Source organism: Syzygium oleosum, unplaced genomic scaffold (genome assembly GCF_021117445.2).
Source record: "Syzygium oleosum isolate NSW1041296 unplaced genomic scaffold, Sole_v2.1 Sole_v2.01, whole genome shotgun sequence".
In the NCBI taxonomy this organism is placed as follows: Eukaryota; Viridiplantae; Streptophyta; class Magnoliopsida; order Myrtales; family Myrtaceae; genus Syzygium; species Syzygium oleosum.
Genome location: NW_026607485.1, coordinates 39,051,116 through 39,066,648, shown reverse-complemented (window position 1 = coordinate 39,066,648; position 15,533 = coordinate 39,051,116). Strand labels below are relative to the sequence as shown.

General features: G+C 41.6%; 1 protein-coding gene across 13 annotated transcripts; it reads right to left on the bottom strand.

Annotated features, from left to right (window-relative positions):
* Positions 1 to 1,337: 1,337 nt before the first annotated feature.
* On the bottom strand, positions 1,338 to 13,667 carry LOC115664565 (uncharacterized). 13 transcript variants are annotated; one of them, XR_008817581.1, is made up of 17 exons: positions 13,458 to 13,651; positions 13,222 to 13,356; positions 13,043 to 13,129; positions 11,576 to 11,647; positions 10,648 to 10,849; positions 8,560 to 8,678; positions 7,478 to 7,858; positions 7,252 to 7,386; positions 6,439 to 6,576; positions 6,076 to 6,231; positions 5,663 to 5,902; positions 5,348 to 5,514; positions 4,948 to 5,062; positions 4,725 to 4,805; positions 1,763 to 2,024; positions 1,571 to 1,654; positions 1,338 to 1,488 (listed from the first exon to the last, which is right to left on the bottom strand). XR_008817581.1 is itself a non-coding variant. In XM_056316129.1 (16 exons), exons 1-15 carry the CDS (start codon positions 13,584 to 13,586, stop codon positions 1,800 to 1,802), a joined length of 2,298 nt encoding a protein of 765 aa, XP_056172104.1. In that variant the 5' UTR covers positions 13,587 to 13,667; the 3' UTR covers positions 1,338 to 1,610; positions 1,763 to 1,799. The 13 variants fall into 13 exon arrangements, 9 of the variants coding, with proteins under 9 accessions (XP_056172104.1, XP_056172082.1, XP_056172087.1 ...); XR_008817572.1 differs by having other exon boundaries at positions 1,571 to 1,632; XR_008817580.1 differs by having other exon boundaries at positions 1,571 to 1,610.
* Positions 13,668 to 15,533: the final 1,866 nt, after the last annotated feature.

Here is a 15,533-nt window from a genome sequence, read left to right as displayed (position 1 = left end):
GGGCCGGTTCAAATTTTTCTGGAACCGGAACCGGGACCGTATGCGACGGGCCGGTTCCGGTTCCGAACCGCGGGCCCGGTCAATGGGCCGGGCCCGGGTTTGACCGGGCCGGTTCCGGTCCGGTTGCGGGCCAAAACCGGCCCGTGGCCACCTCTAACCCCAGGAGTCACTCCATCGATATTCAAATCGCAGCTAACTGAGAAACACAAGCAGAGCAACGCCTCTATCGAAGAGTTCAACCCCACAGCTCCCCCCCCCCCCAACACCAATCGCCATGGACGACGAGCCCATGAAATCGGCGCTCAAGGCCAACTTGGGTGAGTCCCTCTTTCGAATTTTTTTTTTAAAAAAATGTACTTTTTTTTTCTTATCTTTCTCTTTCTTTTTCTTTTTCCTTCTTTACTTTTTTTCTTTTTTTCTGTTAAGGCTGGGAGGGGGCCACCGACCACCGGCCGAGGCCCGTTGACCCCCACTGGTGAGGGCCCACGGGCCCTCACAGGCCACGAGCGACAGCTCACGACCCTCATTTAGAGCTGGGCGATAGCCACAAGCCTTCGCCAGCCACTAGCGATGTTCGTGGCCCTCACTCAGGGTGAGAGCCGCGAGCGCTCACCCACACCCAAATCTTAGCGAGGGCTCACCGCCATCGCCAACCACTGCGAGGGCAACGAGCCCTCGCTTAGCTCTGAACTAGGGTCGCGAGCCCTCGCCTAGTGGCCGGCAAAGGCTTCGCGGCCCTCCGCCAGTAGCCAGCAGAGGTCACGAGCCTCGACTGGTGGCCAGTGGTCCCCGACCGGCCTTAACAATAAAAAAAAAGTAAATAAACAAAATAAAATAAAAATATAGAAAATTCAAAAAAATATATAAAAAATATTAACATATTATTAAAAATTATTTACATCAACGCTTACGTCCATATCAACGATTTTCGGCCAAAGTACAATAGGTTTAGGGTTTCTTGGACAATTTTTCCAAGGTATGTTTAACATCTCAACCGGCGGTAGCACGAAGATCAATTACTTTTGACACAAGGCATTCGGTCTAGCCATTTAGATGGGTATGTATGATTATGTTTCACATCCAACATTTTAAATAACATGGCCCAGACATGCTTTAAAACAACCAATCATGGCCAAATCAAGGATCAAAAATCCACCTAGGCTTCTCCAACTAGTCAAGCTCATCATGTTACTGGCTTTTGTTCAAGTAATTGGTAAGCAGACACCAAGCAACCCTGTGGAAAATTAAACGATTGACAGCTCATTTGACATAGTAGCTCATCTGCAAGAATGTAAACCCATACATGCAAAAGTAGCCAACTTACAATCCTATGTATCTAAAGAATTGTAACCTCTCTTTTTGAATATATAGGTTCAAGAGTTCAAGTCGCCTTCTATCTTGTGTACCAGGAAGAAAAAGGATCAGAACGAGCAACTCTCCTGCAAATGAGTGCCCATTCATAACTGAGAGTACTGCCATTGCAGAGTTCTGAAAAGGACAAAGGTGACAGCTTTAGCTAAAAATATAGAGAGGCTATTTCCATGATGGAAGCAATTGCCCCAAGACTCACTCTTCCTAAGTGCCTTGAACCGGTCCCCAAAACCTTTCAACTGCAACAGGACAGAAGGGCACCTGTTTGTCATTGTCACCAATCCTATAAAAATATGCACACCATCCACTAATGCTACCAATGCACTAAATCACATCAACAAATGTGGAAAACATAGAAATATTACTTTTCTAGAGAGGGAAAAAAAAAGACCTTCAGATTGAGTTCAGAACCGCCATACTTGGCACCTTCAAGAGTCTTCCACCTCACACAATTTTCTCGCTTCCCTCTTGAATGATCTAAGATATGGAAACACTACTGCTGCATGGGAACCATAGTGATGCTCAAAGATTATACACAGTCGATTCAAGGTCTCTCCAGCAGCAACGTCACCCAATGATAGCTGAATGGACAAAAGCTTCACCAGTTCATATCCAATGACGACATGATCAGGACTATAAAGCTTTTCCAGAATCTACACATACATACAGAACTGTGAGTAAAAATCTTCACGAAATTTTTACAGGCTTTCACTGTCTCCATAACAAAAGCAAGCCGCATTTAGTAGACATATCAATCCTCCTGAAATAACTCAACGTCACATTATAAATTTATAATCATGAAGAATCTTAATAATGTAATCTTAGTTGAGACTGAAAAACATTTATGTAGGAGGATAGATAGTAATCTTAGTAGTGTTGATGCCAATTCCCAGGTTTCTCCTTGCAGTGCCGCATGCCTTTCAAGTTTCGAGATTTCTCAAAACGCTCATGACGAAGTTTGTACATGTCTCCACGCTTCAGTGACTATTAAGGCTGTGTTCGTTTGCGGAAAAATATTTTTCCGGAAAATATTTTCCGCGTTTTCCGGTGTTCGGGGGCCGAAAATGTTTTCCGTGGAAAAACATTTTCCTTCCCCACCCCAAATCCTTCATTGTTTTGAAGAAAATGATTTCCTCTTTTCACAAAGAGGAAATCATTTTCCCTCAAATTGAAGGCAAAATTGCCCATGGGAGGGAAAATATTTTCCGTGGGAGAGGAAGTTGATTGCCGGTCACCACCGTTAGCCGCCGGCCACCGGTCGCCGCCCGCCCGCCGCCGGCCGCCCGCCGCCGCCCGCCCGCCTCCCGGTCGCCGGCCGCCGCCGCCGCCTCCCGGTCGCAAGCCGCCGCCGCCGCCGGTCGCCGGCCGCCGCCGCCGCCTCCGGTCGCAAGCCGCCGCCGCCGCCGGTCGCCGCCGCCGCTCGCCGGCCGCCGATGAAAAATATTTTCCGAAACTTTTTCATATTGGTCGCCGAACACCGGAAAATTATGTTCCGGGAAAACATTTTCCAGGAAAATGACTTCCGGGAAAATATTTTCCAAAAGGAGAATATTTTCCACCAAACGAACGGAGCCTAAATCTCACACCCCATGGTCACATATCCATGACATAGGCATATCCATGCATATGCATACAAACATATCAAACTGCACTTTCAATGTGCATTGTCCAAGCACTTGCAGTCCATGTATAAGGTGCCATGCCAACTTCAATTTAGAAAAAGTTGAAAATGAGAATCGGTAACATTCTATGATGCTCATTTCTATAATACGTTTTCACCCAATTTGGAGCTGTACAGGACCTTAATCACAGAAACAATTCTTAACCATCATTGTCTAACAGTTTAGCAGAAACTAGTATTTCTCTATTCATTTCCAAATTCAAATGCCAAAACCAAATATTTGGCAGCTAATACAAAGCCTCGTCAACACAAAATGCCCAAGTCCTCATAACTTGCTTTATCTACAATAGACACTAACGGTTGTGCAAAAAACCCCTCACACCTTGCTTAGCTTTGATTGATAAGATCAGTTACTCTACAGAAACTGATCAATCTCACAAAATTCCACCAATTTAAGATTATGCTGCATACCATGCAAGTTTTAGATTCTCCTGAACGAAAGGGAAAAGTGAATGAGTAAACTAGGCACAAATCATTTATTTCTGAATCTTATAATCTGTTTATATTATGAAGTGCAGTTCCACCGTTAAGATCTAACACTGATTCTGGCAAAAAGATTACGTATACCAAAAATGGGGAAGCTGATGCCAAGCCGTTCTTATATCTACTGTATCACATATTTGATGAATGACATTCAGCGTCACGATGCGTTTTACATACCACAGCAATCCTTGATCTAGGTAACCTAGATTCCTCTCAGCCTACTATAACAATGCTTGTCAAGAGCATGGGCCACCTCCTTACAAGCAGAGGAAACGAAAAGCAATACTTAAAGTTATTCATTCCAATATTAGCTGTCATATTCGTAGGAAATAAAATTTCCAGTACAGGAATCCATACTCTCTTACATGCTTAATATGATGGTGCCAAACATTACCTTTACGACACGGCATCCTCACTTAGTATTCAGGTTTCTTAGTCGCAAAAAGGGCTATGTCCCTACCGCCTTTTGTCATCAATTTTACAAGGCCACAAAAACAAACATCATAAGGAGAGCTGGAAAAGAGACCACTAAGAAGATAAAAAAACCAACTATGGAATTGATTCTTAAAAATTCAATAGAACAGTCTAACATCGTGGCAAGTCAAATCATAATCTCTCAAACTTGACTATCCCCTCACGAAAAGAACAGTCTGCTAATTGTCAAGACTTGTGCGAACATGGATATGGCGAACCTATGCAGATGTTGACATTGTACAAATTGAACTCATAAATCTCTCAACCTAGATCATCCTGTTGTATGAATAGGAAAATCCGCTAATGGTAAAGAATTGATTTTGTTCACCTTTAACTAGTGTTTTCAGTATCAAACATTAGAAGGCAGGTGAAACAAACTGCAGGTGATGAGCCATTGAAGCACTGATGGAAAATCAGTGTAGATATTAGAAATCAGGGGTATTCCTAGTAATTTCTGCAGTCAAAATGTTACCTATGTCTTTTCACTAAGACATTAAAAGCCCAATATTCAAGTGCATATGGTTCACAAATTGGATGCAAAAAACTGAATAACATCAACGCATTTGTTTAAGATCATCAAGCTTCTCATTCTGCCTTTCATCGACTCTGAGTATCAACTCTCAAGTTAAGGCTATTATGCAAACTCAAACAAGAATACAATTGTTGAAGGCTTATAAAGAATCTAAGCGCCCATGCCCATACCCACACATTTTACCTGAATGGATGATTTGCAGTGCTCCATCGCACCCTGCACCTCTCCAATGAAGCAAAATGCTTGTGCTATACTATCCTCTGCCTACGAATGTAGTTTTGACATATTCACATGAAATTTGTTACCCTTCAAAACTCGATATGTTAATGCTTTCTGTTAGCAAAATAAGATCAGACAATCGCTCAAGAAAAACACGATAAGGAAATAGTGAAGTGGAGGAACTTACTTCTGCAATGCTTTTGTTATATGCATGCAACATTTTTCTCAGCTGATCAAGAGATTCTAAAGCTTTAGAAAGTAAAGAACTTGACAGTTCTTTTCTAGCTATTTCATCCCGCAACCTGTCAAGAAGTGAAAGCTCTTACATAATTGCTGATGCATGCATGGAGAAGGCCATGATTTGCAAACCTAATAGTAGTTAGATTAGAGCACCACTCTCTAATCTCCTGGAGAGTTTACAGTTTCACTTTTAATACTCTTTTGTATGCACCCAAATATGCAAAATCTTCAGCTCAGATTTTACTCGAATTCATCAGGAGATAACCTCCTACCTCGCAGTAATCACTCCATACTAAGCCCTTGTCCAAAATACCAAGGCAAACCTTCATGGAAATACACGAAATTACCTTTTAATATTTCCCAAAGCTTTGCTCACCATCAGGCGAGAAGATTGCAGGTCACAACGGGACCCACACTTCAAGCAATATCCTACACTTGCACGAAGGGAGCTATAACTTTTCTCCAGGGCGCTGTGATCCAGTTCGCCAGCATAGAGATCACCAAGCTTCTCCACCTGTGAAAAATTTAGGTAGCCACCACAGAAACAAGAAAAAGATTCCTCAGCCAACAATTTCTTCATGAGTAGTTTTTGATGCTATTATTTCAAACAGAAAAGCCTATAAAGATTAGCATGTGTCCTAACTGAGAATTATTTTTGATACCTGTACATAAGGCTCCAAGCTATATATGTCTCCAGCATGTCTTGACTGCTTGAGTTTATCAGTTTCAGATTTTATGTCAAATGTATCCAAAACTATGCCAGAGCAATGAGGATGAACACAATGAAAAGCACTCAGAACAAGATCAGAGAGATTCACAACTGAACAGCTTCTGCACTGACATTGAAAATAATACTTCTCTTCCAGAAATTTAAGGCGGTCTTGACAGTTCCATTGCCCAACCTGCAATCAGGGAATCATCAATATAATTAAAAAACTGGACAATTGTCAGCAACAAGTTACATGCATTGTTATTATCAAAGTTCTCCCCCATAGATATCTGCACTGACATTTAGCGACTCTAAGCATGATTAATTAATTAAAAGAAAGAAACCGGTGATCAAGCATCATAGTACCTGTGGACCATAAGACAACTCTAGGGAACATCCTGCTTCCACCAGTTCCGTTGTTCGGATGAAGAGAGTACGAGCAAGAAAATATGCATGAATGTTTGGACGACAAGAATGGTTGAACAAACTGCCAACGGCGTAAATAGCTTGACCAACGCTGACCTAGATAATAATTACGAAAGCGGATCAAATAAGATTCGAAGGATTTATTTTCGTTTGTCACAGGAAAAGTGATAATTCTGCTTGGACCTATTCGATAAGGGTAGATACATTTTTAAATAGCCAAAAAAAAGAACAGTACAAGGACCTCCAATGACATTCCATCAGAAATGCTAAGGCTTGATTAAAGAGCGTACTCTCAGGAGAAACCTGCTCTATTGTACTAGCTGAAGCACCTTCACTGGATGAAAATTTTCTATGAGGATTCTGCGGAGCATTAAGATCACTAGATTTCATCCGGATGATAGCCATAGAATTAAGCCTTATTTGACACATAATGATGATAACCTGCATCGACAACAATGGGTGTGAAGCATTAGTCACCAGATAAAGGTAAATATGAAAAACCTCAGAATCTTTATCTTGTCCATTAAGGTAACAAAACTCTTAATAGTAGCTATCAGAAGATTAAGAAAAATGGTGATAAGAGTAACAAATTCTTACCAATTGAGGTAATCACTAAAAAAATAGCATTTTATGGTAGAAAAATACACTTCTTAAATTTGCAACCGCAAATCCTTCTTATGAAACAAAATAATCAAATATACGTGGTATAGGTCAATGGACAAGTTGTTGGCAAGTCAAAGGATGTATTGAGAAATCAAGTGCCTGAACAAGTTGAAAAGACACCGAAAAGTGTGATAAGTGGCCTCCGACCAAAACGAGAGCAACTATAAGATCATTGTTTCCTGAACAATAATGAGAAACAACTATCGGAACTATATGTATGGAAGTAAAATTCTCAACTGCAGCTTGAAGGACATAAGTGTTAGTTGCAGGAGTGAAGAAGGAAAAATAGCAGGAATATTCATCTTTCTCATGTGAGAGTGCGCCCCAGCGTGCGCTCATGCGTGCCAGTGTGCACGTACGCTTATGATTGCATGGATACAAACGCCTGTGTGCACCTCTCGATCGATCGAGAGAGAGAGAGAGAGAGAGAGAGAGAGAGAGAGAGAGAGAGACCTGATGTAAAAAATAAGGATTTACTGGAAGTTCAAGGCTGAGAGAGTGTTGAAGACAAACAAGTAATACAATTGCGTATATACACAGTTCCAGTTTAACCTCCACCGCCAATTCAGTGTAACTATAAGAAAGATCCTGCAATTAAAAAGATCCATGAGTTGCTCACGTAACTTGTGATTTTTTAGAAAGGTTCAGGAACTAGATAATTTAATTACTCATAGGATACCAAAGCTTTTATCTCCACCAGGTCTCTTCTTTGCACCAGGGACTTCACTACCACTTGACCAGCTAAAACTACCTCATGCGGCAATACAGCTGGCCAGTTTGCATCCAGGCATTCATGTCTGTGTTCTGGAAAGTGCTCAAGAATGTTCTCCTCCCCGTTTTCAGAAGCAACTTTTCTGATATGATTTTCAATCTCTATAGGAACTTCTACATGAAGGCCAACCTCTTCTAGGTTGTTTCTTGTTCGACCTCCTCCTGCTTTTAGCTGGCAATGCTCAGAGCAGTACCGTGGTATTGCACAGGAAGAGCAAGGTACCACATCCACTGGTAATTCATTGAAGCAATAGTGACAGTACCTGTCTCGACAATTCTTCAATATAACCTGCACAGCAGGTGAGCACCCTCATAATAAATGTGTTCTGCAGATGATTAATATTGACCTGCCTCAGATCATCACTATTATAATCTGGTCAAGAATCCCTGTGGGGAATTACTTCGATAAGACAAATGCGATAATTTTTTGGTAATCACATAGTTCAACCCTAAAACTTTTACGACTTACCAAAAAAAAAAAAAACCCTAAAACTTTTACGTGTAGTTCTGTCACAACCTCAACACATCCTCAAAAGATTCTAAAGGAAATCAGCAAGTTAATACTTTTCACCGCAAGATAGATTCATAATGAGGAAGGAAGCTAAGTCAAGCCAAATTTAACATGGATGGATTCTAGCTGGCTTACAAGGTAGTTCACTACAACGACTTTAAGTAGTCCAACTCATAAAATAAAGAATTGCTGTCATATGCTGATGCAGAGTTGCTTCCATTAATGGTACGTGGAATGTAATTTGTCATGGTGCGCCATAAGCTAAAGGTATGTGGAATGTGACTTTTATCAGTACTCGGTAGCCTGAAAGGCTAGTAAGGTGCCGATCTTTCACACGAAAATTTATGCCTTAGACCGATGTGCATATGCCATTCCCTGTGTCAACAGAGAACAAAAAAATATTTGTCCCGCTTGGCCTGTTAGGACTCAACGTGTAAAAGTAGACAGACCAGAGACAAGCTAAGATTAAAAAGACATACCGCAGCATAAGGTTCCTCACTGTGAACCAAATAAGATGGAGGAATTTCACCAGTTGAAGCCATCCCCCTACCTTTATGTGGCATCACAATGGACTTCACTTTTCCCTCGTGTGGCTCATCTATCAAAGGAACAAGTACAAGGAGAATGATTCAGAAATAGGCATTACTTACAGATCACCAGCAAACAAGGTTCTCACCATCCAGGAAAAAAATGGATAGTAGCAAAGATTGTACTTGATTATGTAAACCAAATAAAGTATCCCATCATCAAGTTATCTAGTGGCCAGAAAGGTACTTCACATATTCCCCAAGGAAAACATTCACCTCCTAAAACCCAACTTAAAATTTACATCCCAAAATAAGGACAAAGGTCGACCAAAATTTCTCATTGGACTTGTCACTCATTCTCCCTCGTAGGTAATGAACGAACTGTAGAACGGATACCAGAAGTCTGACCAAATTTAAGTCGTTCGGGGCCAAACACCGGTAAAATCAACTTTATGTATCCTAGTTGAAGAGATGAATAATCTTATCACATAGAAGAATTTGTTTCTGGCAGACATCAAAAAATTGAACCATGTCTTCATCTCATAACTTCTTCTTCTAGATCAATTTGCAATAGTCCCACAATTTATCCAAATGGCATGAGAGGAAGAGCAATTGGGGATCTCATCGCCAAACTCCTCATTTGCCACCCAATTTTCAACTCCTTATTTGCCACCCAAATTTCAACTCCTTATTTGCCACCCAATTTCTAACTAATAGGTCAAGCTCTAAGCCTAGGTCAAATCTCGGCTTAAACAATATTAGATCATTCATATGCCTTCATTAAATGGCTTAAACTTTTAAACCAATTGGTGGTGGTCCTACTTTTTTTTGTAATTCCACTCGTTCACTAAATGAATATATGAAACTTTTAGATTTTTAATTCACATTTCATAAACATAATTTAACGTAATACTTGATATAAGTCTTAAAGAACTATGGAGTGCCATGTGTCCTTTTTCAAAGAAAATTTTGATAACCAATCACAAAATTTGTATACACATAGGATAAGGGTTTCCTTCAGCTTTGGTTTCTTTCCAGGATTTCGCCACTTTCTTGTTTCAACTCTTCAAGTTTTGGTAGGGGCACCTTGAGTTTTGCATCGACCAAGGTTGGCTTAAGCATGGATCAATCATGTAGGGTTTTGAGAATTTAAAATATCAGCTATTCAACCAAAAAAAAAAAAACAAACATGGGCCAAAACAAGTATGAATTGATGAAATTCTAGAATTTTTCTCTAGAAGGGATACACTTAGGCTTAAGATGCAACCTTAATGCCAAATAAAGGAATAAACATGTCGATTGCATTATTGATGAAAGCTATTAAAAATTGTAGAAGCCTTCCAGAGATGTGATATTTGTGGGAAGAGATAAAAATGAATCTATGTATTCAAAAAACACTTCCCAACATCATCAGCAGGATCTCAAAATTTTGCTTGTTTGGTTCAAAAGATCAGGAAGAACGAGAAAGACTTCAATGTAGCATCTTGTTTAGGAGGACTAAAGGAGAAGAAAGAAAAGGATGAGGAGGTATATATCTTTCACCTTAGTAGCAAATATGTGGTTCTTTAAATCCCTCCAAATCCATATGAATAGGATGGATTTCCAGGGAAGGGGCTGCTGGTAAAAGATATTTTTTTATTTCCCAAGTGTAACCTTCTCTTTTTTTCCAGTTCTGAAAACATAGAAGAGCATTAAGGTCATGAGACCTTTTCCTTGCTCTGATTAACACTCAAAACACAGTATGACCAAATCCTCCATCTTTTTTCTGCTTTTTTCCATCCTAATATAGATTATTACATTTCTCTTTAAAAAAATCTCCATCAGGCAAAGTTTTCAGGTGGTAAATCTTGTAGCACATAGAGCAGTAGTTTTACTATTTAATATAAATGTTAAAATTATCTTTAAGAAACAGCAGAAAATAAACAATGAACTTTGACAACATTCAAGTAGCTGCAAAAACAAATCCTGTGAGAAAGGCAGCAACAAGAATTTTCACCTCCAGATAATATTATGCATGGACAACAAAGAATTATCTCACACCTGAAATTCTGAAGATGTTCTCATCATGTTGAGTTGATGAACCAGACGTCCTGGTGAACTGGACCTGAAGTATCTTCATCTCACCTTCAATCTGTCTCTTGCCACCCAATGATGTCTCCATCAAATTTGCTACATGCAAGTCTGCCATTGCATCTTCATAATTTTCTGAAGAAGCATTGATCTTACCTCTCCAATACCATGCCTGCAGCAGACATTAAATATTTTTTGTTGGCAGGCTAATCAGACCATAGAAAGCAAGAAAAAAGTACATGAAGGGTCTGCGTCCTCCGCAATTTTTTGTTGGCATAGTTCAGTAACTGAATTTGAGTTGAATCAAAAAGTTAATGCTTAAAGCAAGGTTTGAGCTCAAACCAAGGCATCTTTTTGAATTAGAGCTTCAATCAAGAGAAACTCCACATACTTGAGCTCAACTCATCTCCGGCTCATGTAAAATAATACAAAGTTCAAAAGTCAACCCCAGCCAAAGTTTGCTTGAGTCAAACCACTGCTATTTCTATAGAATAAAAGAGAACTTCATGTAACATGAAGGGACACTTCTTTTTTGTTTTCTAACTTGTGCTATTTGTGCAGCATGGTCTTCAAACTGTTTTTGGTGGAATCAACTCTTCTATTTATATGATTTTACAACAAAGTCCCTTTGCATTAACATAATTGACTATGCTGAGAGAGTGTGTGCTTGTTTAGGGACGTCACCACCCAAGCAACCACCAGCCATGGCTGCATGACCCTCGCCACCTCTCGGGGGGAGGAGAGGTCATCACCAGCTTCGTTCTGGCAAAGACCATACTCGCATAGATGACATCAGAAGTGCAAGACAAAAAATATGCCACTACATAACCTATGATGCAAATTCCAATCACTGTTTTAACAGTAGAGGGGTATTGCAATTGGAGTCACAGCTTCATACCTTCGCATATCCTGGAGAAATTTGAAGTGCCCTGTTACAGTCTCGAAGACACTCTATTTTAAAACCAAGTTTCTGTAAAAAGAGGAAATAGAAATGAGACAAGATCCACCAAAGGAGCAACAAAGAACCTATCAAAACAAGGTTACAGCAAAAGTTCCGTAATTTTTCATCAGAATTGACACTTGCAACATAGACAAGAAGAAAGAAGTTTGAAATTGAGCTTTAAGGGCCAAGAATCAGTCCAACATCAGCCACATAATCTCACCACAAATCCAAAAGATAATGACCAAGATGCATACAAAATCAAGAAATTTCCTTTGGTATAACCTGGTTGAAAATACTGTACATGGCTCGTAAACTAGCGTACTGACAAACAAATAACCTCTTTCCAACAGGACGAGCAGCATAATAATTTAATAAAACAATTAACAACCATTTTCCCAGCTAGCTTGGTCAAGAAGCATTATAATTTCAATGATACAATACCAATATAACCTGAATGATAATATAAATCACAATCTCCTCAAAGACAAATTAAAAAAAAATTAAATCGATCAAATTACAAATTCAGTAATTAACCAACATATTAAGTAACTGGATGAGATAGGATGATATTCTCCAATACATTTTAACCAATAACATGGTCGAGGTAATCAAGCCCGTAAGCCCAAACCGGCATGACAGCATCCTCCATAAGACTTCTCCTATCAAATGCTATTACAGAAATCCTTCTCATCTTTCGTCCTCATAAGGCCTTACAAATTATGGCATCCGATGGGCGCATTTGTTCACAATCATCCTTATCTTTTCCAACAAGTAACTATTTGCTTTCCGCTTCTTCTATTGATGTCTCAATCCTTTAAATGTTGTAGTTAGTGGAAAAGCTAATTAGACCCATGACGACAAAGCTACTCCCCCTTTTCTTCACTAGGTAATCAAAACCATTCGCCTAACTACGTGCTATTAAATCATTCTCCCTGCGAGAGAAAACTAGGCAAGGATGAAACTACATAGGAGAACGTGATGAACTACTTCTTATGGGTGGGGATATATCTGCTGTTGGTAGACATATGCTCTGTCAACTTGCTTATTTACTTATTCTCTCTAAGAGAGCCTTGTCCAAGACCCAAGTGGTACATTTACAAAATCTAAACTGGGATCCTAATACAACCCCTTTCGTTTCTTCTTTTACTTTAATTTCATTTCTCCTTTTCAATTTTGAATTCCCAAGCAGGTCCATTTAGATCATTGGCCAATTCAACTGGAAAGATAGCAGTCCAAAGTTTTACCAGATTCTCATCATTTTCGCGGAAACACATAATGTCAGTGGGCATATACAACATACGAAACTTATGCAAAGGCCCAAGAGTAAAAGATATGGGTTCCAGAACAAAGGAACTGCCGCGAGCAATATAATATTTAGTAAAAAAAAAACATAAAGAGAGGGTGTACAGCACAAGAACTTACATATAACACGACCGCGCGATTCACATATAAAACGGAGACGAGATTTTTGTCCTTGTCGCGAGCATCAAATGGAGCAAGGATGAGCGCCTATTAATAAGGAGGAGGGGAAGCGAAAGTGAAGTGGCATAATGAGGAAAGCACAAACACACGCTAGAGGAACATGAAGTGGGGAACGTTACTTGGGAATAGAAGGTTAAGGCCCCGGAGAAGTCTGCAGTGGAGAAGCAGCGATTGCCCTTTTGCTTTGCATCCAATGCAGCATCCTTGTTCTTACCACAAACACACCTCTCGGGATCCACCAAGTCTCTTGTCATCTAAAAACAATCCTAACCATGCTCAGTATGATAGCTAAGCAAGATGGAATCATCTCGTCCTAATTATACTGTTAAATGGAGAGGGGAGAAAGGGGAAGAACCAGGTGAAAGTCGGGGAGGGCAAGAAAGAAGCGGAGAAGAGAAGAGGAGGTGGAGAGAATATCATCAGCGCTGCTTGCACCCACCACCTCCTTGAGAGCGTCGGGCACCATCGACTTCAGCTTCTCCATCTCTGATCTCACCACCCTCCGCCTCGCACTCACCCTCTCTGCTCCGATATGGCAGCCTTTAGAACTCGGGGGGGGAAATGAAAGGAGACGGGAACCGAATCACTCTCATTTTATTCAAAGAGGTCGTTCTAATTATTTTTTTTTTGGGGGGGTCAAATTCTAATTAATTTTTTTAGTAAAATCAATTTTTATATGCACTTTAAATTCCTCCATGGATGAAATAGGAGGATTTTGTATGTATTAATATGTTAATATTTTTGTTTTTCTTAATTGGTGCCACTATAAAACGACCCTTAAACTTGTAATTTTGTGCGTATAAGTCATAAAACTTGTTTACATTCTCTCTATTTTAGTTGATTCAACTTTGTCAGCTTTTCTTAAATTAAAAAATTATGTGACATTTTATTTATTAGTTTTCCCTTTATTAGCAAATAGGCCATCAATGTGGTGCTAAATAGGTGCTACATTAGATACAGTATACAGTTTTACGAGAAGATAGATTGAAAAAAAAAAAATGGACAAAGGAGAGATTATAGACGTGAGTCAGAGATAACGGGGCGCTTCCCCTTTATCACTGTAGAGGATTAGGAATGTTCATATGGATTACACGAAGATGCACAAATCTCACTTGCTAGGTTCTATTCAAATTAACTTTTACTTTTACATTTCACTTAGTCTAAATCTCGTTGTTCACGTGCTTCAACTTTTAATTCAAAACTCTTAAATTTTTCATTGCACTCAACGTAAATACATATTTATACATATATATTCATAATTTTTCTAAGGGAAAATTCCAATTAAGGACCCCAAGTGAGGTCCTTTTTTCAAAAGAGGACCCAAAGTGAACATAGTGTCAAATAAGGACCTGAAGTGCCCAATTAGTCTCAAATAGGGGTCCGAAGTACTCAATTTGTCTCGGGTAAGGGCCTGGGTTCGGGCGATCAAATTCGCCGTAGCGAAACACGATTCTTGTTCCAGACCAGAACAGTACATTTCATCTCTGTTTTTTTTTTTCTTTTTTTTTCTCTTCCCTCCGCCGGCCATAGCCGGAGCCGGTGGAGGTCGTCGGCCTCAGGCGGAGGCTGCCCTCGCCCGACACAGGCGAGGATCGCCCTCGACTAGGCTAGGCGGGCGAGGGCGACCCTCGCCGACGGAGGGCAAGGGCTCGAGCTCATCGGCCATCTGGGCGAGCTCAGCCGGCGAGCTCTGCCCAGATCTGGGCGAGCTCGAGCTCGCCGGCCATCTAGGCGCGCGGCAAGCTGCCCGGATTTGGGCGAGCTCGAGCTCGCCGACCATGGCGAGCTCCGCCCGGATCCGGGCGAGCTCGAGCTCGCCGGCCATGGCGAGCTCCGCCCGGATCCGGGCGAGCTCGAGCTCATGCCGGCCCTCGCCATGGGTGTGCGGGCCGGGCGAGGCGGAGCTCGCCCGGATCCGGGCGAGCTCGCGGCCGAGCTCGCCCGGATGCCGGCGAGCTTGAGCTCCCGCCGGTCTCGGCCGAGCTCGAGCTCGCCGGCCATGGCACCCTCCCCTCCCCTTCCCGCTCCAAGTTCTCCCCATGGAAGCCCCCGCCGAGTCCCCGGGCTCCGCCGCCGCGGCCCCAGCCCGCCGATCGGCCCTCGACAACCCGGATCTCGGGCCCTTCCTCCTCAAGCTCACGCTCGACACCATCACCTCCGGCGACAGCCCCGCCAAGGCCCTCGACTACGCGATCCGGGCGAGGCCGACCTCCTCGAGCTCGCCCAGATCTAGGCGGAGCTCGCCATGGCCGGCGAGCTTGAGCTCGCCACGATCTGGGGCGAGCTCGCCGTAGAGCACGCCCGGATGGCCGGCGAGCTCGAGCTCTCGCCGGCCTCGGCTCGCCCGGTCGCCGGTTGTCGGACCGCGACCGAGGGAAGAAGAAAAGAAAAGAAAAAAAAATTAGACAAAATTGCCCCTATTCCGGTGCCG

Excerpts from the sequence above, each read along its gene's own strand:
- LOC115664565 (XM_056316107.1), bottom strand. The coding sequence starts at position 13,586 with ATGGAGAAGCTGAAGTCGATGGTGCCCGACGCTCTCAAGGAGGTGGTG. Across the intron at positions 8,679-10,647 it reads GAACATCTTCAGAATTTCAG|ATGAGCCACACGAGGGAAAA; the intron begins GTGTGAGATAAT and ends TTCCTTTGATAG. Across the intron at positions 2,025-4,724 it reads ACTGCAAATCATCCATTCAG|ATTCTGGAAAAGCTTTATAG; the intron begins GTAAAATGTGTG and ends ATGTATGTGTAG.